At 42.6% G+C, this 23,458-nt stretch overlaps 2 protein-coding genes across 12 annotated transcripts; both read right to left on the bottom strand.

Annotated features, from left to right (window-relative positions):
- Positions 1-67: 67 nt before the first annotated feature.
- LOC115202342 (zinc finger protein 845) lies at positions 68-9,919 on the bottom strand. 3 transcript variants are annotated; one of them, XM_029766436.1, is made up of 4 exons: positions 9,520-9,919; positions 9,002-9,159; positions 2,867-2,939; positions 68-2,751 (listed from the first exon to the last, which is right to left on the bottom strand). In XM_029766436.1, the coding sequence occupies exons 1-4, from the start codon at positions 9,743-9,745 to the stop codon at positions 989-991; spliced, it is 2,220 nt and encodes a 739-aa protein (XP_029622296.1). In that variant the 5' UTR covers positions 9,746-9,919; the 3' UTR covers positions 68-988. The 3 variants fall into 3 exon arrangements, with proteins under 3 accessions (XP_029622296.1, XP_029622295.1, XP_029622297.1); XM_029766435.1 differs by having other exon boundaries at positions 9,002-9,171; XM_029766437.1 differs by lacking the exon at positions 9,520-9,919 and having other exon boundaries at positions 2,867-2,965; positions 9,002-9,076.
- A 1,583-nt stretch (positions 9,920-11,502) lies between these two features.
- On the bottom strand, positions 11,503-23,259 carry LOC115202344 (uncharacterized). Of its 9 annotated transcripts, none has more exons than XM_029766447.1 (17): positions 23,143-23,259; positions 21,517-21,716; positions 20,616-20,781; positions 19,628-19,705; positions 18,210-18,379; positions 18,010-18,070; positions 16,569-17,044; positions 16,344-16,480; positions 15,714-15,807; positions 15,438-15,600; positions 15,041-15,180; positions 14,723-14,859; positions 14,246-14,339; positions 13,800-14,135; positions 13,530-13,698; positions 13,273-13,397; positions 11,503-12,534 (listed from the first exon to the last, which is right to left on the bottom strand). In XM_029766447.1, exons 6-17 carry the CDS (start codon positions 18,032-18,034, stop codon positions 12,154-12,156), a joined length of 2,277 nt encoding a protein of 758 aa, XP_029622307.1. In that variant the 5' UTR covers positions 18,035-18,070; positions 18,210-18,379; positions 19,628-19,705; positions 20,616-20,781; positions 21,517-21,716; positions 23,143-23,259; the 3' UTR covers positions 11,503-12,153. The 9 variants fall into 9 exon arrangements, with proteins under 9 accessions (XP_029622307.1, XP_029622305.1, XP_029622306.1 ...); XM_029766445.1 differs by having other exon boundaries at positions 19,628-20,491; XM_029766446.1 differs by having other exon boundaries at positions 19,628-20,525.
- Between the last annotated feature and the right edge of the window lie 199 nt (positions 23,260-23,458).

The raw sequence follows: 23,458 nt of genomic DNA on the forward strand, positions 1-23,458 counted from the left end.
CCTCAATTTGACAAGCCGATCCAGTATTTGTATTGTACATGCAAAATAATAAGACGAAACGATATCACAGGTGTGAACACATTTTTATTCCTCTCAATAAGCAAGAACATATCGAGTTGACAAACCTTTAAAAAATGCTGTTACTGAACCCACTGAGTCACAAGAAATATTTCTCAATTCCATTTTGATTAACAACTCTAAGTCAAGATTGTTGTAATGTTTGAGTCACTCAAATATCACATGAAAACACAGATTTGGGTAAACGTATAGAATAATAAAAATGAGCTTTAAACCTGCAAAATTCTCCCCACCATCAAGAGTGTTAACAGAGAAATATACTTAGAAAATAAACGTGGGGCGCAGGATATTCCCCATTGTTGGGGGGGGGGGGGGGGGGGGGGTCTGAGCGAAAAAGTAGCATTTTAGTTAAGCCTAACTCTAACCATTTTCCTAACCTACTACGTTAATGATCCTAACCGGCTGCGTTAGTTCTCCTAACCTGCTATGTAATCAAATCATCAGTATACCCACGAGTGTGTCCCGAAGTGGACAGTTTATTGATCCCCTCACCTCTCTTTGGAAGTCACCCTCGGGAGTTTCGACAGCAGCACGTGACAACGGAGGGCCCTCTGAGTGAGTTGGTAGGGGCGAGGGGGTGGTTTGGGAATCACCCTATTCACGATAAATGCTGCATATTTAGGCTCAATCGGAAACGTCATTTAAAATGTGAAGCGCGCTGTAACAGTCCAGATCGAATCTAGGCCCAAAATGAGCATTATTAAAGATGGCTGTCAAACATTATCCAGGTGCCTGAAGTTAGTTGTGCAGTAAAGGCGGAGATGCGATCCCCGCCTGTGTGGGATTGAATCTCACCCATTCTACATACTATTTCCAACGCTATCCGTCACCCCTTCATTCAATTTCATGTCTATCCTTTTTGTACTTAATTCAGTTGAAGCCATTTCACTTGTGTCAACTTGAACTCAGGTTATGTTACTGGAACTTTTCCACCTAACGTACTCATATCTGCCTTAGGGTCATTGTCATTTGAAGGCTGTGCTCCCTGTACTACCATCGCAGTATCGTGAACGGGGCGTGGCTGGTCCACCTTTAGAGGGTGTTTTTCCAGCTGGTGTCTTTTGAGATGGTACTGCCTTTCAAAGTCCTCATTGCACTCTGAGCATCTGAAGGGTCGGTCTCCATTGTAAACAATGCACTTGTGCATATCGCGATCCCCTCGCTCCTTGAACGTCTTGTCACATCCTGAGCACCAGAAGTCTTCTCCAATGTGTTTGCATTCATGGTTGTCACGCATTTTAGGATATACAAACATCATTCCACACACAGAGCAACTGTATGGTTCGATTTTCTCCTCAACACTCGAGTGTTTTCCTTGATGTTTGGCTAAACAGGTGTGGCGCTTAAAATTCTCACCACAGATATCACAACTAAAGGGCTTCTTTTTGTGTATTAACATGTGTCTGTTGATGTTGCCTTTATTCATAATAATCATACCACATATGTCACAGGTGAAACGCGTGGGTGCCTCAGTCTCAGAACTCTCCACTGATTCCAACTGACTCTGTTGGTCCTCAAAGTGCTTGGACTCAGGTTCTGGGTCGACAGTCTGGTCCACCTTTAGAGGGTGTTTTTCCAGCTGGTGTTGTTTGAGATGGTACTGCCTTTCAAAGTCCTCGTTGCACTCTGAGCATCTGAAGGGCCGTTCTCCTTTGTAAACAATGCACTCGTGCGTGTCGCGCTCCTTGAACGTCTTGCCACAATCTGAACAATAGTCTTCTCCAATATGTTTGCGCTCATGGTTGATGCGCATTTTAGAATATACAAACGTCATTCCGCACACAGTGCAACTGTAGGGTTTTTCTACTTTCTCCTCAACTCTCGCATGTTTGCCCTGATGTCGGGTAAATTGGGCTTTGCGCTTAAAATTCTCACCACAGATCTCGCAACTAAAGGGCTTCTTTGTGTGTGTTAACATGTGTCTGTTGATGTTGCCTTTATTCATAATAGTCATTCCACATATGTCACAGGTGAAACGCGTGGGTGCCTCAGAACTCTCAGCTGACTCAAACTGACTCTGTTGGTCCTCAATGTCCTTGGACTCAGGTTCGACAGTCTGGTCTACCATTAGAGGGTGTTTTTCCAGCTGGTGTTGTTTGAGATGGTACTGCCTTTCAAAGTCCTTGTTGCACTCGGAGCAGCTGAAGGGCCGTTCTCCCTTGTAAACAATACACTCATGTGTGTCGCGTTCCTGGCGCTCCTTGAACGTCTCGCCACAGTCTGAGCACCAATAGTTTTTTCCAGTGTGACCACGCTCATGCGTGTCGCGAGATGCGGCCTGCATGAAGGTTTTTCCGCACACAGAGCAGCTGTAGATGATCCCTGTGTAGTGATTGGAGCGCTTGTGTCTGGTCAATAATTTCTGACACTGGAATTTTTCGCCACAGATATCGCAGTTAAAGGGCAACCCTGTGTGCTTTCGCATGTGACTCGTCATTCTGGCTTTCTTGTTCTCAGTCTTTCCACATATTTCACACGTGTACCTTTTATCATATTTCTTCTTTATGGGTGCGGCATCCTCAGCTGACACCAGCAACGGACTCTGTTCCGTTTTGAAGTCATCGAGTCCAAGCTCTTTGGATCCACCAGATGATTGACTTCTCTCTTGCTCGTCACTTTCTCCTGTGATATTCTGATTGGCCACGTGTGTCACTGGAATCCACTTGTCGTACGCTGGAGAGGAAGTCACCAACAACACACAGTGACTATTAATTGTTACAAGTTAGTGTACTTGAGCTAGTTTGTGCTTTTGTATTGAACATAGATTAGAATAATAGATGAAACTGACCTTGAGACTCCATGTTGTCATCATCCATTTCCTCCTGTTTGATGACCGGTGGTGCAGGCCATGTCTCCACCCCCTTCCAAAAGACAACCTTTAATTAAACTAGTAGATCATAAATAAAATGGTTACTGACAACTTTGTCGTTTTTCTTTTTTAAATAAATAAACCAATAGAAAAATATTACAGGGGGAATGACACCAAAATAATGGAATATGTCCAACACATGGAATACACTGAGTGTACAAAACATTAAGAACACCTTCCTAATATTGAGTTGTACCCACTTTTGCCCTCAGAACAGCCTTGATTTGTCGGGTAATGGACTCTAGATGGTGTCGAATGCGGTCCACGGGGATGCTGGCCCATGTTGACTCCAATGCTTCCAATGTGTCAAGTTAGCTGGATGTCCTTTGGGTGGTGGACCATTCTTGAGACACACGGGAAACTGAAAAACCCAGCAGTGTTGCAGTTCTTGACACATACCGGTGCGCCCAGCATTTACTACCATACCCCGTTCAAAAGCACTTCAATCTTTTTTCTTGCCCATTCACCCTCAATTGCACGTACACAATCCATGTTTCAATTGTCTTCAAGGCTTAAAAATCCTTCTTTAATCTGCATCCTCCCCTAGATCTATATCTCGTGCCAAATCCAGTCCATGGCACATTGGGTTGTCAAGTCATTTTGACACACTTCCAAACAGCCCGCGATGTGCTGCACTGCAAGTCACAGCAAGCACTGCCAACGTGCTGCACGCCAAACGGCAGTGCTTTGCCACACACACAGCCCTCATCCCAGACCCACAAACCAGCCAGCGCCTTGTCATATCATCACTAATGGCACTGACTGATTCATGTACCAGACATTACATTTAAGACGTCTTGTAGGCTAAATGTTCATGCCAAGTTTCGGTTACAATGGGTCATTGCTGCAGCCTACAGAAAATGTAATCCGAGTTGTTAAAATGTCAAAGGATTCTCACAGTTATAAGTTACTAAAGGAAAATAATTCATATAAGCAAGTATAAATGAGTCAACAGTTGAGTCATCTGCTTTATGAAATTACAGCATGATGGGTTTACATCGGTGAATTGGGCTCCTGAGTGGCACTGCATCGCAGTGCAATAGGCGTCACTACAGTCCCTGGTTCAAACCCAGGCTGTATCACATCCGACAGTGATTAGGAGTCCCATAGGGCGGCGCACAATTGGCCCAGTGTTGTCCGGGTTTGGCAATCATTGTAAATAAGAATTTGTTCTTAACTGACTTGCCCAGTTAATAAAAGTAAATAATATATATAAATCAACGTCAATTGCGCGGCTTCGTGTGTCCCGTTTAGCACGCAGAGGGGACAGTGTATTATTGCCTTTCATTTTAATGTGAAAAATGCTACATACAGCATCCTACATACACTGTATAAAAATATAAATGCAACATTTTCAAAGACTGTACTGAGTTACATTTCATAAGGATGTAACTCAGTACAGTCAATTGAAATAAATTAAATAGGGCCTAATGATTTTTTTATTTTCTTCCTAATCTATGGATTTCACATGACTAGGCATACAGACATGCATCTATTGGTCACAGATACCTTTAAAAAAAAGTAGGGGCGTGGATCAGAAAACCAGTCAGTATCTGGTGTGACCACCATTTACCTCATGCAGCGTGAAATCTCCTTCGCATAGATTTGATCAGGCTGTCGATTGTGGCTGTGCAAAGTTGCTGGATATTTGTGGGAACTGGAGCATGGTCTTACACGTCGATCCAGAGCATCCCAAACATGCTTAATGAGTGCCATGAATGGTGAGTATGCACGCCATGGCAGAATTGGGACATTTTCAGCTTCTTGGAATTGTGTATAGATAGTTGCAGCATGGGGCTGTACATTGTCATGCTGAAACATGAGATGATGGTGGCGGATTAATGGCATGACAATGGGCCTCAGGATCTTGTCACGGTACCTCTGCATTCGAATTGCCATCGATAAAATGCAATTGTGTATGTTGTCCGTAGTTTATGCCTGCCCATACCATAACCCTCACCGCCACCATAGGCCACTCTTATCAACATCAGCAAAACACTCACCCAAATGACCCCATACACACCATCTGCCCAGTACAGTTGAAACCGGGATTCATCCGTGAAGAGCACATTTCTCCAGCGTGCCAGTGGCCATCGAAGGTGAGCATTTGTCCACTGCAAGTGGGTTAGGACATCGAACTGCAGTCAGGTCATGACCCTGGTGAGGACAACAAGCCCGCAGATGAGCTTCCCTGAGACGGTTTTTGACAGTTTGTGCAGAAATTCTTTGGTTGTGCAAACCCAGTTTCATCAGCTGTCCGGGTGGCTGGTCTCAGACGATCCCGCAGGTGTAGAAGCTGGATATGGAGGTCCTGGGCTGGCGTGGCTACATGTGGTCTGCGGTTTTGAGGCCGGTAGGACGTACTGCCAAATTCTCTAACACGACATTGGAGGCGGCTTATGGTACAGTAATTAACATTAAATTATCTGGCAACAGCTCTGGTGGACATTCATTCAGTGAGCATGCCAATTGCACACTCCCACAAAACTTGAGACATCAGTGGCATTGTGTTGTGACAAAACTGCACGTTTGAGTGACCTTTTGTCCCCAAAACAAGGTGCACCTGTGTAATGATCATGCTGTTTAATCAGATTCTTGATATGCAACACCTGTCAGGTGGATAGATTATCTTGGCAAAGAAGAAATGCTCACTAACAGGGATGTAAACAGATTTGTGCACAACATTTGAGAGAAATAAGCTTTTTGTGTTATGTTCATTGTACATAACTGGCGATTATAAAAGGGACATATTTTTTCAAATAAAACAATGGCCAGTTTGGGTCACTTTTGTATGACATTTTTCTTTTAAAAACAAACATAATAGGTCATGTCTGGCCCCGCAAATTCATTTTTTTCAATATGGGCCTTGCGCTGATTGCGTTTGACACTCCTGCTCTACACTGATTGAAGTCAATTTAACAAGTTACATAAATAAGGATTTGTAGCTTTCACCTGGATTCACACGTCATGGAAAGAACAGGTGTTCTTAATGTTTTGTATACTGTGTGTATATTTTACACAAATAAATATCTTCAGATGTGTTAGGAATCCTTGTGAATCCACCCCTAAAGGTTTTATCTGTAACCTAGATTGTATCTAAGTGTCATTTAAAGCCTTACTATCTGCACTTACAGCCCTTCTACACTGGACTTGTGACGTTTGCTGGGCGTGAGATGGTCACATGGTTTGCAATCAAACCTGGGCATAAGCCAGAGGCTCTGAGACATGTAACTGAAAAAATAAAAGGAAACACTTGAGTAAATGAGGGATACAAAGTATACTGCTCAAAAAATAAAGGGAACACTAAAATAACACATCCTAGATCTGAATGAATGAATCTTATTAAATACTTTTTTCTTTACATAGTTGAATGCGCTGGCAACAAAATCACACAAAAATAGTCAATGGAAATGCAATTTATCAACCCATGGAGGTCTGGATTTGGAGTCACACTCAAAATTAAAGTGGAAAACCACACTACAGGCTGATCCAACTTTGATGTAATGTCCTTAAAATAAGTCAAAATGAGGCTCAGTAGTGTGTGTGGCCTCCCTACAACGCCTGGGCATGCTCCTGATGAGGTGGCGGATGGTCTCCTGAGGGATCTCCTCCCAGACCTGGACTAAAGCATCCGCCAACTCCTGGACAGTCTGTGGTGCAACGTGGCGTTGGTGGATGGAGCGAGACATGATGTCCCAGATGTGCTCAATTGGATTCAGGTCTGGGGAACGGGCGGGCCAGTCCTGCCTTCCTCTTGCAGGAACTGCTGACACACTCCAGTCACATGAGGTCTAGCATTGTCTTGCATTAGGAGGAACCCAGGGCCAACCGCACCAGCATATGGTCTCACAAGGGGTCTGAGGATCTCATCTCGGTACCTAATGGCAGTCAGGCTACCTCTGGCGAGCACATGGAGGGCTGTGCGGCCCCCCAAAGAAATGCCACCCCACACCATGACTGACCCACCGCCAAACCGGTCATGCTGGAGGATGTTGCAGGCAGCAGAACGTTCTCCATGGCGTCTCCAGACTCTGTCACATGCTCAGTGTGAACCTGCTTTCATCTGTGAAGAGCACAGGGCGCCAGTGGCGAATTTGCCAATCTTGGTGTTCTCTGGCAAATGCCAAACGTTCTGCACGGTGTTGGGCTGTAAGCACAACCCCCACCTGTGGACGTCGGGCCCTCATACCACCCTCATGGAGTCCGTTTCTGACCGTTTGAGCAGACACATGCACATTTGTGGCCTGCTGGAGGTCATTTTGCAGGGCTCTGGCAGTGCTCCTCCTGCTCCTCCTTGCACAAAGGCGGAGGTAGCGGTCCTGCTGCTGGGTTGTTGCCCTCCTACGGCCTCCTCCACATCTCCTGGTAGCGCCTCCATGCTCTGGACACTACGCTGACAGACACAGCAAACCATCTTGCCACAGCTCGCATTGATGTGCCATCCTGGATGAGCTGCACTACCTGAGCCACTTGTGTGGGTTGCAGACTCCGTCTCATGCTACTACTAGAGTGAAAGCACCGCCAGCATTCAAAAGTGACCGAAACATCAGCCAGGAAGCATAGGAACTGAGAAGTGGTCTGTGGTCCCCACCTGCAGAACCACTCCTTTATTGGGGGTGTCTTGCTAATTGCCTATAACTTCCACCTGTTCCACCTGTCTATTCCATTTGCACAACAGCATGTGAAATTTATTGTCAATCAGTGTTGCTTCCTAAGTGGACAGTTTGATTTCACAGAAGTGTGATTGACTTGGAGTTACATTGTGTTGTTTAAGTGTTCCCTTTATTTTTTTTAAGCAGTGTATATTGAAAGCAGGTGCTTACACACACACGTGTGGTTGGTAAGTAGTTAACATCCTGGGCCTAAAATGAACACCCGTCAACTGCGTGTAAATTTTGGCGTTGGTGGGTAAGACGTCTATTTCACCATCCACATTGGCAGGTGGTCAGGGCTCTAAACTGAGCGCATTTCAAAGTATAATCACATTTATAGTAAAATAAATGCTGCAGTAGCTATTTTCATAGTATTTCTGCCGTTTTGTTTCATAGCTGGTGAATGAATCGCACAAAGTCAAGTAACTACGAATCCTACAGTATATAGCCTATCCCACCTCGCGCTGCAACACTGCCTGGCTGGGGGCTGTGCGCACAATGAAAGTAAGGCATACAAGTTGGTCTAATTTACTTTAAACTAAAGTCTACTTAAGTGAGACATTGTCCTTATGTTTCTTGGCTATTTACATTTTTTTTCCACAAGGAATGTTTTTTTTCCTTTCAATGTTTACATTTCAACTGCTAGGGAAAAGACAAGTCTGCTACTAGTCAGACTCTCACTCACAGGCACAAACATGACTCCAGTAGCATTACCACGGTAACCTCCCGCCCTTAAAGGGCAAGGTGAAAACATTTGTCTCATCTATGATATTTTGGTTAAAAGAGTCAGGTCATATGAAATGAAATTAAAACAAAAGCACTTGACTTCTTACTAGTAATACATTTGTTTCATAAACATTACAAAGCATGCTCATCCATTTTCTTGTTGGTGTAATTTTAAAGATAATATTTTGGCTGGTAAAAAAATCTGAGTGGCTGGTAGATTTTTAAATCTACCTTACAGTGGCTGGTGGACCAAAACAATTATTTTAGGCCCTGTTAACATCCCATCATGTTTAGGGAATGTATAAATATGCCCAGTTTCCCATTAGTTAGGCTACCATGGCTAGAAGAAATCTCAGGGACTTTGAAAGAGGGGTCTAAAAGGAGCATAGGGGGGTTAAAGTATGTGTCTCTGTCACCAGATCTAGACCCAATTTAACACTTATGGGTGATTCTGGAGCGGCACCTGAGACAGCATTTTCCACCACTATCAACAAAACCAAATTATGTAATTTCTCATGGATAAATGTTGCATCCCTCCAGTAGAGTTCCAGACACTTGTAGAATCTATTCCAAGGGCATTGAAGGTGTTCTGGTGGCCCAACACCCTATTTTCACATTTCTTTTATTTTGGCAGTTACCTGCCTCTACCTTTACAAAATCAGCAAACTCAACTCACCATGTCTGTTGTATGACTAAGAGCCTGTGATGGCTCTTCTCCCTCTGGTACCAGTGATGGTGGACCTTCATCTTCCACAGTAGGGTCACCTTCTAGCCAAAGACCATTGGCCTCTTGTTCATTGAGGATTTGCTCCACGACTGGGAAGTTTCTCAAACCTGGCGGGGAAACTAACACAAATAAAGCTCGAGATTCTGAAAATGTTGGTTATACGAGGCTGAAACTTCAAAAACATGTAGTCGAAATATGCAATCATCACTCATTATGGCTTATATGTACCGGATAAATATGAGGTTTTTGTAAAGCACCTTCACTAAAGCTAAGGAAATTACATAGGAGCACAGCAATAGGCCTACTGTAGCCCTGAAGGATCAGGCGACGTCATGAGTAATAGCGCTCTCGGACTTAAATAGGCGACTGCTAACTAGGCGACATAGCTAGCTATTGTATATATCTCCCCACTTCCTATACAGACAATTAGCATATAGGCATAACTATCGTTAGATATTTCATCTCACTGAGTTTTTGAATGCGCTCCATGCAGTTCGCTGGATTCTCCACCCCTGTCCCATTCTCCATCGGCTGCAATTTTGTCCTCGAACTTTGATTTTGTTCATGCACCATTTCCACTCGAAGAGCTGCATACGTTTCGCCCATAAGTTGGCAGATGTCTTGCAAGGCTGTTGCTGTCAAAGTTTCCATAATAGAGGCAACACGACAACGAAAGGCGAGTTCGAAAGACATGGCTACAGGAGTTTACGCGTGTACCCCTGAGTGAACTAGGAAATTAACTACTTGCGGAACAATTGGGTTGGTGTTGGCCGTTTTGTTCCGGACAGCTGACGAGGTTGCGCTGGTGACATACCGTAAATACTCGTTTATGTGCGGTGGTCACTAGTTACCATTGCCACAAAGTCATAATTGGTTTTATCGTAGGAAATTCTGAAAAACGAAATGTGCTTTTTGGTCTTCATTTAAGGTTAGCAGTGTAGTTAATATTTGGATTAAAATACAATTTTAAGAACAAATTGTAGAAATAGGCGGGATTTATGACCTTGCTGCTGTGGTAACTAGTGACGACCTTCATCGGCCTCCATTTTCCCGCAATATTTGTGTTGTACATACAAAATAAGAAAAAAAATACTGATTTAAATCAGAAGAATCTCAATCTCCTAATTTATAATGAAAAATATAAACGTAACATGTAGTGTTTCATGAGCTGAAATAAAAGATCCCAGAAATTGTCCAGCTTTTCCAAAAAGCGTATTCCTCTAAAATTGTGCACAAATTTGTTTACATTCCTGTTAGTGAGCATTTCTCCTTTGTCAAGAGAATCCAACCACTTGACAGGTGTGGCATATCAAAAAGTTGATTAAACAGCGTGATCATTAAAAAGGTTCATCTTGTGCTGAGGACAATAAAAGGCCACTCTAAAATGTGCAGTTTTGTTACAACACAATGCCGCAGATGTCTCAAGTTTTGAGGGAGTGTGCAATTGGCAGGCTGACTGCAGGAATGTCCACCAGAGCTGTTGGCAGATCATTTAATATAATCTACCATAAGCTGCTTTCCACGTTATTTTAGACAATTTGGCAGTACATCCAACAAGCCTCACAACCGCAAACCATATGTAAGCACTCCAGCCCAGGATCTCTACATCTAGTTTCTTCACCTGTGGGATTGTCTGTGACCAGTCACCCAGACAGCTGATGAAACTGTGGATTTGCACAACTGAAGAGTTTCTGCACAAACTGTCAGAAACCGTCTCGGGGAAGCTCATCTGCGTGCTCATCGTCCTCACAAGGGTCTTGACCTAACTGCAATTCTGCGAGGTAACCGACTTCAGTGGGCAAATGCTCACCTTCGATGGCCACTGGCACGCTGTAGATATGTGCTCTTCACAGATGAATCCCGGTTTCAACTGAACCAGGCAGATAGCGTGTATTGTGTCATGTGGGCGAGTGGTTTGTTGATGTCAATGTTGATAAGAGTGGCCTATGGTGGCAGTGAGGGTTATGTTATGGGCAGGCATAAACTATGGACAACACACACAATTTCATTTTATCGACGGCAATTTTAATGTAAAGGTATTGTGACGAGATCCTGAGGCCCATTGTTGTGCCATTAATCCTCCATCATCAACTCATGTTTCAGCATGATAATGCACAGCCCCATGTTGCATGGATCTGCACATAATTCCATACTTCAGACATGTCACCCATTGAGCACGTTTGGGATGCTCTGGATCGACGTGTAAGAAGGCATGTTCCAATTCCCGCCAATATCGAGCAACTTCGCACAGCCATTGAAGGGGAGTGGAACGACACTCAACAGCCGGATGGATCAATGCTATGCAAAGGAGATGTGTCTTGCTGCATTAGGCAAATGGTGGTCAGACCAGATACTGACTGGTTTTCTTTGAGCCTTGTTTTTTTTTTATTTTAAATGTACTGAACCAAAATATGCATATCTGTATTTCCAGTCGTGAAATCCATAGATTAGGGCCTAATGAATTTATTTCAATTGACTGATTTCCTTATATGAACTGTAACTCAGTAAAATTGTTACATTTATATTTGTTCAGTGTATATTTACATCAACAATTGCTGTCCAGATTCAAGTACGTTTTGACAAACCATGACGAAAATGTCTTATGTCAAAAAAAGCAATGCACAACTACTATAGTGTATTTTACAAATAAAACATGTGAACACTTGAGTATCTCAATTCATGTGTCTATGTAAGTGGTATAGTGCCATTTGTTTTGTTAGGTGTGGGAGCTGACCCCCAAAAAGAGATTTACATAATTCTACAATCAGTTTGTACTGAGAGATGTAACCTATTGAATATTATAATACAATATGCACAAAATGCATCCTCCACCATCTGCCCACACTCTCTGACTAAAATGTTATTTGTAATACCCTCAAACACCAAGTCAGGCATATCTAATTTACAAATAGGCCATCAGTGTCAATGGTGAATGATAATTCTTTGCGTTTTACCGGTGAAATGTCCAGACTGCATCTGCATGATAATCATGTGATCTCAATCAGCTTCATGGGGATATGCACTTAGATCTTCTTGAGTTACTGTTTCAGGAGCCAAATAGAGCAGATGGTGTTAAACTATTAAACTACTAACTTACATTCTCAAATTGAAAAAAGGGCGGGAGCGCCGCTCCCTTGCGCTCCGGCGGCACCACTCCCCTGGTCTTTGTTAAGCAGCCTTACTCTAATCTCCTTGACTCTTGAGGACTCCTTTGCCTTCCCCACGTCGATACCGTACACGGTGGTCTGGATGAATGTGTAGAAGTTACACAACGCTTCATGGTAGGACACACTGAAGACATAGTGTGCCTTAAAGAGCTCATCAAAAGCTGCCACTGATGTTTGGGCCTTGCATGGGATGGCCTTCTGGTCAACGACGATGTAAAACTTCTGAAGGCTGTTCTTCCTTTCACCGACACAGAGGAGGAAGGGCTGCTGCTCATGTCTAACCGTCTCAAGGAAGGTCACCATACTTGTCCCTACCTGAGGAAAAGAGAACAAGACAACAGTATATAACGTGTTCCACAATCCCAAGGGCAGACCACTAGGCAGGTAGCCTAGCGCAGTGGTTCCCAACTCCAGTACCTTCAACAGTACACATTTTATTGTAGCCCTTGACAAGCACACCTGAAACATGTCAACTAATCATCAAGCCGTTAAGTTGAATCAAGTTAGTTTGTCAGGGGATGCAACGTGTGCTGTTGAGGGTACTTGAGTTGGGAAACGCTGGCCTGGCGGTTAGAGGTGAGCAAGCAGGCAGAGGGTTGCCAGTTCCATTCTAGATGCCATTGCCTTCCGTTGTGCCCATGAGCAAGGCACTTTACTTCCCACAACAGCAGCAGCTCCACAGGCACCCAGTGTGGCAGCCCCCCCCCGCACCTCTCCAAAACCTGTATATGCATGTGTGTCTTTTGGCAGGGTTGGGTTTAAAGCAATTCAAATTTTGGTTGGACCTTGTGTGCAATTGACCAATAAAGTGATCTTAATCTAAGCAACGAGGGTTTAGAGTAACTATATTTTCACTCAAATATGCGCTCAGAGTTTCATAAAATGGATGGTTATCCTATTTACATGGGATGTAATTGAATTTGGCTACACCTCTGGAGACCATAATGTGAAACTGTCAAAGTGGCAGGGGAGGGGCAAACAGGAGCTGTGTATTGCTAAAAAGTACTGTCCTAAGGAAAGGAAAAGTGCACAAAGATCACAGAACATACAAACCTTCATAAATCTAACCAGATGGTCAGCAGCTTGAGAGGTACGGATCTTTGCGGTCTTCGGGCCCTTTGAGGTCGGGGGTAGGAGATGCAGAAGCAACAAAATGGCTGCCAAGTCACTCTCCCATCCTAATTTTTCAGTGGAAAACAAGAAATGCTCAGTAAAAGCTCACATGCCAGTTTCACTCAGACATTGTATGGTCAAGTTAGAAAAGTCATTGGAAACACCAAAGAACATATATTTGAGTTCTGCACTAGTACCATAATCATTGGATTCCTGCTGCGCAGATGAGATTAGGTCTTCCACAGGTTCACTAAAGGGAAGGGTTTTGCAATCTGCAATGACCCTGGGTTTGAAAAATGTTGGCCACTTCGCCATAAATGTCCCAGACACCACCTCTCCGAAAAGTCTGGTGAAATCTTGGTTGATCTGAAGTACATTCAACAACAACAAAAAAATCAAAATTAATTAACTTTCCACTTTCTTTTAAAATCACTAAAACATGATGAATTCTATTCATACAGTCTTACCAAGCCTGTAGTGTCAAGGAATCTGGGGAAGACATCTAGGACAGTTGAGGACTTCTCCGGATCATGAACCACCTCCTGTCTGTATTGGAACGTCACCATCATCTTCTCTCGAACCAGTGACTCATTAGTTGTTGTATGCTGAAGCACAGATATCGCCTCTCTGCATTCATCCCCCGACAGTTGCTCAACAGCTGAAGGGCAACTTCGCTGAGCCTTGGGACCATTTTGATAGGAGGGCTTGGTTCTCTTCTTGGTCTTACATGACGTGTTGCGCCCCACTGTCTTTATTCTCCAGGTCAGGTAACCAGACCCACTAGCTGCATCATAATATTTTTCCTGTCAATCAAAAAGAAAACCGTTTTCAAAAAAGATGAACGCCGTTTTAATGTCCTGGAACTTTTTGCCTGGTATCCCCTGAGAGAATTCAGTCCTCCGTTCATACTTACATAACCATGCTCTGAATCTGGATCATTCAAGTAGGGGAATAAAGTCACAATCCCCAGGGCGTAGTTGGTGCGGACACTAGATGGGGGGATCCTCCTTCGAGGATGAATACAACAAATATATAAATAGTTTAAAATAAAATACTGTTTTAATGTGTATTGTATGCATCCACCCATCAGTACATAGGAAGTTCCCTCAGGAAATCAAAAGTTACTTGAATTTGAAGCGACTTGCCTAGTTAAATAAAGGTTGGAAAAAAAAAAAAAAAAGAATAAAAATTCTGGTTAAAGCTACCATCAGTGATTCATTTCTCAGCAAAACGGCAGTCAGCCCTGTTACATGGTTTGATCTAAAGCTGATGGATGGTGCCGGGGGAAACCCCCCCCCAGTATGAACACACAGGTACTAGAAGTTTGACTAAAATCATGCAGTTAAACATAATACAGCTTTGGTCATCACACATTGAATTATTCACGTACCCATGACTTTCCATCATGTCGGCCACAATAATGTTCACCATCAGCCTCCGTGTGCTATCCGTAAGACCTTTGGTTTTCCCATACTCCTGGAATACCTTTTCTCCACCTGGCTTTGAGTGAAGGATGGCACTGATCATCTAGAAAAACACATCAAAACAATAGAAGCCTTGTGATCAGCCGAGCATCTTCAAGGTACTGGTAATGGACAAGAAGACAAGGGTATGTAAATAGGCGGAACAGAAACAGCTGCACATGTTTTAAAGTAGTATCACTAACGCGCTAGTAGTTGAGCTAACCGCAACATTTTACACAACTCACATCTCTTGCTGCCTTTCTGTCTGTAGGTTCATCAGTCAGACCTCTTTTTCTTGCCTTGGTTTTTTCCAGAGTTAAAGTTGATCCAGACGAATCAGACCCAACTGAGCATATAGAGACCTCAGACATGGACACTTGTTCATCTGAAAGATTACAAAGATGTAACTTTCATGGAAAATTAAGCAAAAAAAACTCCCTACCATTACCACCAGCTGCTAAAGAGCTCTAATTAGAATCTGATGGACATTACAAAAACAATCCAACAATGATTTACCAAATGTCTCGATCAACTGATAACAGATGAGTGAAAATAAGATGTGGGTATTGTGATGGACCCTTTAGCAAAGAATTGGGATAATACGGTGCAGGAGGGACTTAGCTGTGTCTTTGTATTCATCACCTAACAGTTCCTCAACAGCTGAAGGGGAACTGTGTTGAGCCTTGGGACCATTTTGATAGGTGGACTTGGTTCTCCTCTTGATCTTACATGATTTGTTGCGCCCCACTGTCTTTATTCTCCAGGTCAGATAACCAGAACCACTAGCTGCGTCGTAATATTGTTCCTGTCAACCAAAAAGAAAACAGTTCAAAATGATCAACACCATTTCATTTAACATCCTGGAACTTTTTGCCTGGTATCCCCTGAGAGAGAATTCAGTCCACCGTTCATACTTACATAACCATGCTCTGAATCTGGATCATTCAAGTAGGGGAATAAAGTCACAATCCCCAGGGCGTAGTTGGTGCGGACACTTGATGGGGGGATCCTACTTTGAGGAAGATAAAATAAAAAGTAACAACAATTCTAGTAAAAGCGATAATCTGATTCATTTCTCAGCAAAACTGAAGCCCCACTACATGTTTTGATCTAAAGCTGAGGGATGGTTCTGGAAAAACCCCTCAGTATTAACAGACAGGCTGGTACTCTACAGGGAATGCATGCATGACTGGTGTTTCAGATCCACCTAAAATCACAATGCCACAGTAATGGAGCTGGTGTCAAAGGTCACCCTAAAATGAAAGCTTTTAAGATGTTTTCATACCTCAAAAAGTACACTACTGTCAAGCCATGTTTCCATTCCGAACCATTGGTTTGTAGATATAGAAACTATACCTCAAAATGAACAGAAATATTTTTGTTGCCAATTCTATCAAGCAATGGTGTGGGATGTGGACATACAGTATATTGACAGTAGTCTGCTTTTAAGGTCTGAAATCATCTAGCAGACTTTCATTTTGGGGTGTCTAATACCTAAGTTTGACAAATCATACACTTAAATATTACACCGTTAGTCATCATACGTACCCATGATTTTCCATCATGTCGGCCACAATAATGTTCACCATCAGCCTCCGTGTGCTATCTGTAAGACCTTTGGTGTTCCCATACTCCTGGAATACCTTTTCTCCACCTGGCTTTGAGTGAAGGATGGCACTGATCATCTAGAAAAACACACAAGAAAAATGGAAGCCTTGTGATCAGTCGTGCATCTTCAAGGTACTGGTAATGGCAACATTCTACACAACTCACATCTCCTGCTGCATTTCTGTCTGTGGGTTCATCAGTCAGACTTCTTTTCCTTGCCTTGGCTTCATCCAGAGTTATAGTTGAACTGAGAGAGACATCAGAGTGCGTGAGCTCATGCGTGTTGAGGGATTTGATGTAGGTGAACCCTTTCCCACACACAGAGCAACTGTAGGTTTTCACGGTGTTGTGTTTGTGCCGCTGGTGCCTGGTCAAGCCGCTCTGACGCTGGAATTTCTCACCGCAGATATCGCAGCGAAAACGTGGCTTCCCGGTGTGTTCTAACATGCGTGTTTTATACTTTGTCTTTATGGGTGTCGCAGCATCCTCAGGTGACACCAGCAACGGACTCTGTTCTCTCTTGAAGTCGTCAAGTCCAAGTTCTCTGGATCCCCCAGAGGCTGGACTTCTCTCTTCCTCATCACTTTCTCCTGCGATATTCTGATTGGCCTTGGGAGTCTCCGGAATCCATTCGCCGTAACCTGGAAAGGAAGTCACCAACAATGAATGTCACAGAGTTAGCTTTACAATGACTCATTAAAAAGGGATAGTTTACTTTGAGAGTCTTTACAAGTGCAAAATAAAATAAAGACCACATTGATTAGCGTAAATTAAACAGTTTGTCTTGCCTTCATGTTTGTTAGAATGCAGAGAGCATATCCAACTGACAATCGCTTAGAAAAATATATAAACTATTGGAACCAAGACTTTAAAAAAATAACTGATGCTGGCACAAGATGGAGGGAAAGATGGAGCATAACTAACAAAATTACAGTAAACAAAAATGTTCGCTTAATCCAGTAGACACTAATGTATAGAATTGATTATACAAGAGACAAAATTCAGCACAACGGCAGAGTCATGTCTTAAGTGTAAAACTATTAATGACTCAATAATCCATGCTCTCTGGGAATGCCCAGAAAGTGTGGGTGGAGCTAGAAAGTTGGCTGTCAGAAGTATTACAATGTAAATGTATTTTTAATCCGTCTGTCTGCATATTTTAAGACATGACATATTGGGGTGTAGTGAGTTACCCAAAGGGCTGGACGATTATTTTAGCACCACTCATCTTGAAAAAAACGTATACTAAAAAACTTGGAAGTCAATCAATCCGCTGACATTGACACAACAGAAAAATGTAATGATGTATTATTGAATTAGTAAGGGCGACCAAAAAAAACAAATCGGTTCAATTTAAGGTCAAGTGGCAAACAATAATGCAGACACTGGGGATGGGGTGTGAGCATGCAGGTCTGGGCAGATGAGATGTAGTCAGTTTGTGTCTCCAAGTTGTTCGTACACACACACACGTTTTAGGAATGGATTTTTTTTTTTTAAATGTACATTACAAAAATAAATAATTTATATAACTATGACAAATACACAATGTAATACAAGGGAAATAAAATACTTTACATCGTGACTGAAAATAGTTGCTTCAACTAACCTTCCGATTCCAGATCATCAGCCATTTCCTCCTGTTTGATGAGCCATACTGGCCATGGTACCTTCCAAAAGACAATGTCATTATTTATGAATAATGTTCTAAACTACAGCCAGTTATGTTGGGGATGCATCAACAACACAAACATCTCGTGTGGTGGTCCTCACTTACAAAGTAGGTGGGACAAACCAAACTGAATTTACCGTGTCTGTAATCTGACCAGCGGGCTGTGATGGCTCTCGTCTCTCCGTCTCCGTCTCCGGTGATGCTAGGCCTTCAAAAACAGCACCGTCTTCTAGCCAATGATAGTTGGCCTCTTGTTTATTGAGGATTTGCCCCACGATTGGAAAGTTTCCCAAACTTGGTGGGCTAACTAACATACAAATAATGAAAATAGACGCATTAATGATATATATATATATATATATATATATATATATATATGCTCAGACACCGCTATAGTGGCGGTTTAGCACTCTGCGGTTATTGCGTGTTATAAACTGGGTGGTTCAAGCCCTGAATGTTGTTTTGCTGACAGCCATGGTATTTCAGACCGTACACTGAACATTTATATTTAGTGCTCGAATTACGTTGGTAACCAGTTTATAACAGCAATAAGGCACCTCAGGTGTTTGTGGTATATGGCCAATATACCACGGCTAAGGGCTTTGTCAAGGCACTCTACGATGCGTTGTGCATAGAACAGCCCTTAGCCGTGGTATATTGGCCATATACCACACCCCCTCGTACATTATTGCTTAATTAAACCATGGATGTACACCAGACGCTAAAATGTGTGTTGTACACTAAATAGCTAACTGTCAACATCTCACCAGGTTTTGAAACGTTCTTAAGGCAGTTCGCTGGCTTCTCCATCCTTGTCTCTTTTTTATTATGTTCATGCAACATTTCCACTCGAAGAGCAGCATAGCTTTCTCCCATAAATTGACAGATTTCTTGCACGACTGTTGCCGTCAAAGCTTCCATAATGGAGGTGACACGACAACGAAAAGCGAGTTCGTGAGACATGGTTACCAAGTAGACTACAACAAACAAACAATCTAATTTTTTCCTACTGTGATGTGAGAAGAGAAGGCTACAGTGAACATCTTCTTTGTTATCAGATGGTGGCTTCACCTTTTCACACCTCTTCACCTCCTCCGGAAGTTTTCTTTTGATTAGTTCCGGACAGCTGACGAGGTTGGGCGGGCCGGTGAAATACCGTAACTACATGTTTAGATACGCCCTTGATTCTCGCAGCTTCGTACATCCTTTGTTGATAATTTATTTGATACTCAAAAATATGAATACGAAATTACCCAACAGCATAAGTGGCGTTTTTTTTCTCTCCCACTAAACAAAATCAATAAGACAAACTGCCTAAACCAACTTTCAAACTTTCTCATCCTCTTGATCTTATGAGCTGCTATGTACCTTTCTACAGCTATAACATACTAAGCTATATAACTTGATTATAATAGCCTAGATTTGAACAACCATTGTTTGGTGTGAGTGAGTGGAGCATGATTCCCCAGCTTTTCAACATACTTTGTACAATAGTCTTTAACAAGTTATAGAGACTGCAAGAAATGTTCAAAATAACAAAAGGTCTATAGTTTACCTCCCAATTGTTTGTTGCCCAGCACTCATGCCTTGGAAATGGAACTGGCAGCCAGGTCATAACCGTAACCCAATGAAACTGAGGGGTCAGATTAAGAAATGCAATTTTCTCCATTTGTATGGTAAAAAAAATATACAACATGAATTTACAAGATTTGTTATAAAAAAATGATAATAGAATTCAGCCATCAATGAAGTAGTTGATGCATGAAGCCTATAGCCTGAAATCCAGAACCTCTTTAACTAACATTCCACTCTGTGTACTCTGTCATGGCCAAACCGTTTTGCTTGACAATGACAAAAGGCAAAAGCACAAACAGATCTGGGATCAGGCTATGATGCCTCTGTTTGCAAAACAGGCATCTACCAGGAATCAGGGTGTTTTCTGTTCATGTGTGCTCGCATGTTCTTCATGGTCACCGTACGCCCACATATGGTGCAGGTGGCGGTCAGTCTCCGTCTCCGCCTGGTCCCTTCAGCATGTTTCATAGTGCCGTGTTGTTGTGCCACAGACACAGGATCTGATTCTGCTCCCTCCAATGGAGTGGCTATCTCCAGGTGTTTCCTCAGCAGGTGCTGCTTCAAGTTCTTTCTCAGGAGCACAAAATCACAGTGATCACACACAGTCGTCAGAGTCCTATAGGCTGGACTTTGAGGCAGTTGGTTATGGGCTGTGATTTTAATACGCTGGTTTACAGCAGGAGTGGGCAGTACCAAAGGTGTGGACGGTGCAGCATGCGTAGAGGGCAGTGCAGATGATGAAACAGGAGTTGAAGCCCCTTGACACAACAGCAGATGACTTGTCATGGCATCCCTCCTGATGATAGTTCTCTCACACTGGGGGCAGTGATAATGGCCATCTGTCCTACAGTCCAAATTGCATTTACAAATCTTTTTATCTAAAACAATTAGACGGAAATGAGTAAAGCACATCTTGACAAGAATGATAATACAATCTAGCAGACTACATGGTTAAAACATCAGCATACCTTTGAAAGACACTGCCTTTTTCAGGTGCACATCAACATGGCGCTGTAATCTTGAGCGTTTGGTTGGTTTAAAGCTGAGACAAAGTGGACAGTGGAACAATTTGCAGCAGGTTGTGCATCTTGTGAGTGATAGCAGAGAATTGACAGGAACAATCGAATGGTGCACCTGTAACAAATAACTTAATGTAAGTAAAATAATAATAATGAGATTGGCAAATTGTGGGGCTTTACATAGAGTTCTATGGCGCCATATTTATTGGAGTATCAATTAAAGTGCATGCAGAAAGGATAGGATGATATTAAGTATTAGGGGTAAGGCGTATTAATATACAAAATATATATATCTGACATCACATACACACAACCACTGACAATAACACATTACTGGCTCCAACGCAACCCACTGTGGATAGCAAATATCATGGAATGTTCACATATATTCAATGTCCCAAACATATGTTAGCAACGCCACTAGCCAGCCAGCCAACTCACGTTAGCCAGCCAGCCAGCCAGCCAACTCACGTTAGCCAGCCAGCCAACTCACGTTAGCCAGCCAGCCAGCCAGCCAACTCACGCCAGCCAGCCAACTCACGTTAGCCAGCCAGCCAGCCAGCCAACTCACGTTAGCCAGCCAGCCAGCCAACTCACGTTAGCCAGCCAGCAAGCCAACTCACGTTAGCCAGCCAGCCAGCCAGCCAACTCTTAGTACAAGTTAGCTAGCTAGATATGAAACGTTAAATTATGCTTCTTATTTGTTTTAACATTAAGAAGTTGCATTGTTTACCTTGGTATTGTCCGTACATGTCGTTGAAATGTATAATTTGCTACGAAACGTGAGTCTAATTTATATAGTCTCATTTATGAATTAGGCCCCCAGTATATGATCACAAGCTCCACTGACCTCATCTTCCGTAAGCTTAACCAGAGAGGATGTGGTCTTTGGTTTAACAGGCTGTGATGGTCCTTGCTATGTCATCGGTAACAGTGGAGTGTAATCATCATGACCTATGGGATCATCGTGGTCCATGGGATCATCTTCTGTATCAGCACTGCTGGCCTCTTCTTCATCCTGCTGTTCCTCAACAGGAGTCTTTCTCAAACCTGGTGGGGTAACATACCAATTAAGATTTGGTTACTGTGAATCACAGTACCTTTAGTTCCCTAGCTACAAGGCCCATATTCCATAATATCTAACTAACTAGAAAAAAAAGGAGTTTGACTGCATAGTGTTACAGCTAATGATGATCTGTACTTAAGAAGGGGTTTACATTGGATCCCATATTTATTGGGGACAACTGACCCCTTCATTCACCCCCAGTGTGTAGTGTTCACCTGGGTGATAGCTTGCTCTCGTTTACACAAGCCATATTGGAGTCAAAGGGCTAGGTGATAGTTAACCCTAACCCAAGATTGAGTGTGGGCCAAGCAACCACCCATACAGGGTTATAGGTAGCTAGCTATCTTCTAGCTCTGGTCCAGGGCAGAGCTAACCTCTAGATCAGTGGGCACCAACCTTTTCTGAGTCAAGATCACTTTGAGTCAAAATGCCAGCCAAGCTCTTCCGCTCAGATTTAAAATTAAAATAAAAAGATACAAAATAATTATATATATATAAAAAAAAACATGACTAAGCCTATGTAGGCAACATTAACCAATTAAAAACAGTTCTGTAGCAATGAGGTTTGTGCAGTAGGCTGTAGGCCCAATACATTACTGCATATTGTCTACACATTAATTGCCCTGCCAATGTTTTTCTTCTCAGACCATTTTGAAATTATATTTTAGTATTGCCAAGAGCAGGTTAGTTGAAAAATCTATGGCGCCTTTTTTATGAGTTGACATTTTCCAGATTGACTGACTTTCGTGTCTTGAAGTAATGATGGACTGTCGTTCCTCATTGCTTATTTGAGCTGTTCTTGCCATAATATGGACTATCTTCTGTATAACACCCCCACCTTGTCACAACACAACTGACTGGCTCAAACGCATTAAGGAAAGAAATTCCACAAATTAACAAAGCACACCTGTTAAATGAAATGCATTCCAGGTGACTACTTCATCAAGCTGGATGAGTAATCAAAGCTGTCATCAAGGTAAAGGGTGGCTACTTTGAAGAACATCAAATATAAAATAAATTTTGATTTGTTTAACACTTTTTTTGGTTACTACATGATTCCATGTGTTATTTTATAGTTAAGTCTTCACTATTATTCTACAATGTAGAAAATAGAAAAACTCTTGAATGAGTAGGTGTGCCCAAACTTGACTGGTACCGTACATATTACCGCGACTAACCTGTACACCAGCACATTGACTCGGTACCTCTGGTATATAGCCTCGTTATTGCTTTATAAAAAACGTTTTATTTTATTTTTTTACTTCACTCACTTTTCAAATATTTTCTTACTTAAAAACCCCCCCCAGCATTGTTGATCAAGGGCTTGTAATGTTAAGTAAGCATTTCACGGTAAGATCTACACATGTTGTATTCGGCGCATGTGACAAATCCTTTGTTTTGTGATCTCACCTGCCATTTGTATACGATCAGAAGAACGGCAAGGGTTCAATGCTTGTACAGTCTCCTTCTCATTATCCATCCCTGTGCCAGTCTCCTTCTCATTATCCATCCCTGTGCCAATCTCCTTCTCATTATCCATCCCTGTGCCAATCTCCTTCTCATTATCCATCCCTGTGCCAGTCTCCTTCTCATTATCCATCCCTGTGCCAGTCTCCTTCTCATTATCCATCCCTGTGCCAGTCTCCTTCTCATTATCCATCCCTGTGCCAATCTCCTTCTCATTATCCATCCCTGTGCCAGTCTCCTTCTCATTATCCATCCCTGT

The sequence above is a fragment of the Salmo trutta genome, chromosome 11, assembly GCF_901001165.1.
Source record: "Salmo trutta chromosome 11, fSalTru1.1, whole genome shotgun sequence".
Taxonomy (NCBI): Eukaryota; Metazoa; Chordata; class Actinopteri; order Salmoniformes; family Salmonidae; genus Salmo; species Salmo trutta.

Excerpts from the sequence above, each read along its gene's own strand:
- LOC115202342 (XM_029766435.1), bottom strand. The coding sequence starts at position 9,745 with ATGTCTTTCGAACTCGCCTTTCGTTGTCGTGTTGCCTCTATTATGGAA. Across the intron at positions 9,172-9,519 it reads GGAGCGCATTCAAAAACTCA|TTTCCCCGCCAGGTTTGAGA; the intron begins GTGAGATGAAAT and ends TATTTGTGTTAG. Across the intron at positions 2,752-2,866 it reads TGACAACATGGAGTCTCAAG|CGTACGACAAGTGGATTCCA; the intron begins GTCAGTTTCATC and ends CTTCCTCTCCAG.
- LOC115202344 (XM_029766440.1), bottom strand. The coding sequence starts at position 19,035 with ATGTCTCACGAACTCGCTTTTCGTTGTCGTGTCACCTCCATTATGGAA. Across the intron at positions 15,601-15,713 it reads CAGATTCAGAGCATGGTTAT|GAACAATATTACGACGCAGC; the intron begins GTAAGTATGAAC and ends TTTGGTTGACAG. Across the intron at positions 14,340-14,722 it reads GACATGATGGAAAGTCATGG|GAGGATCCCCCCATCTAGTG; the intron begins GTACGTGAATAA and ends TCATCCTCGAAG.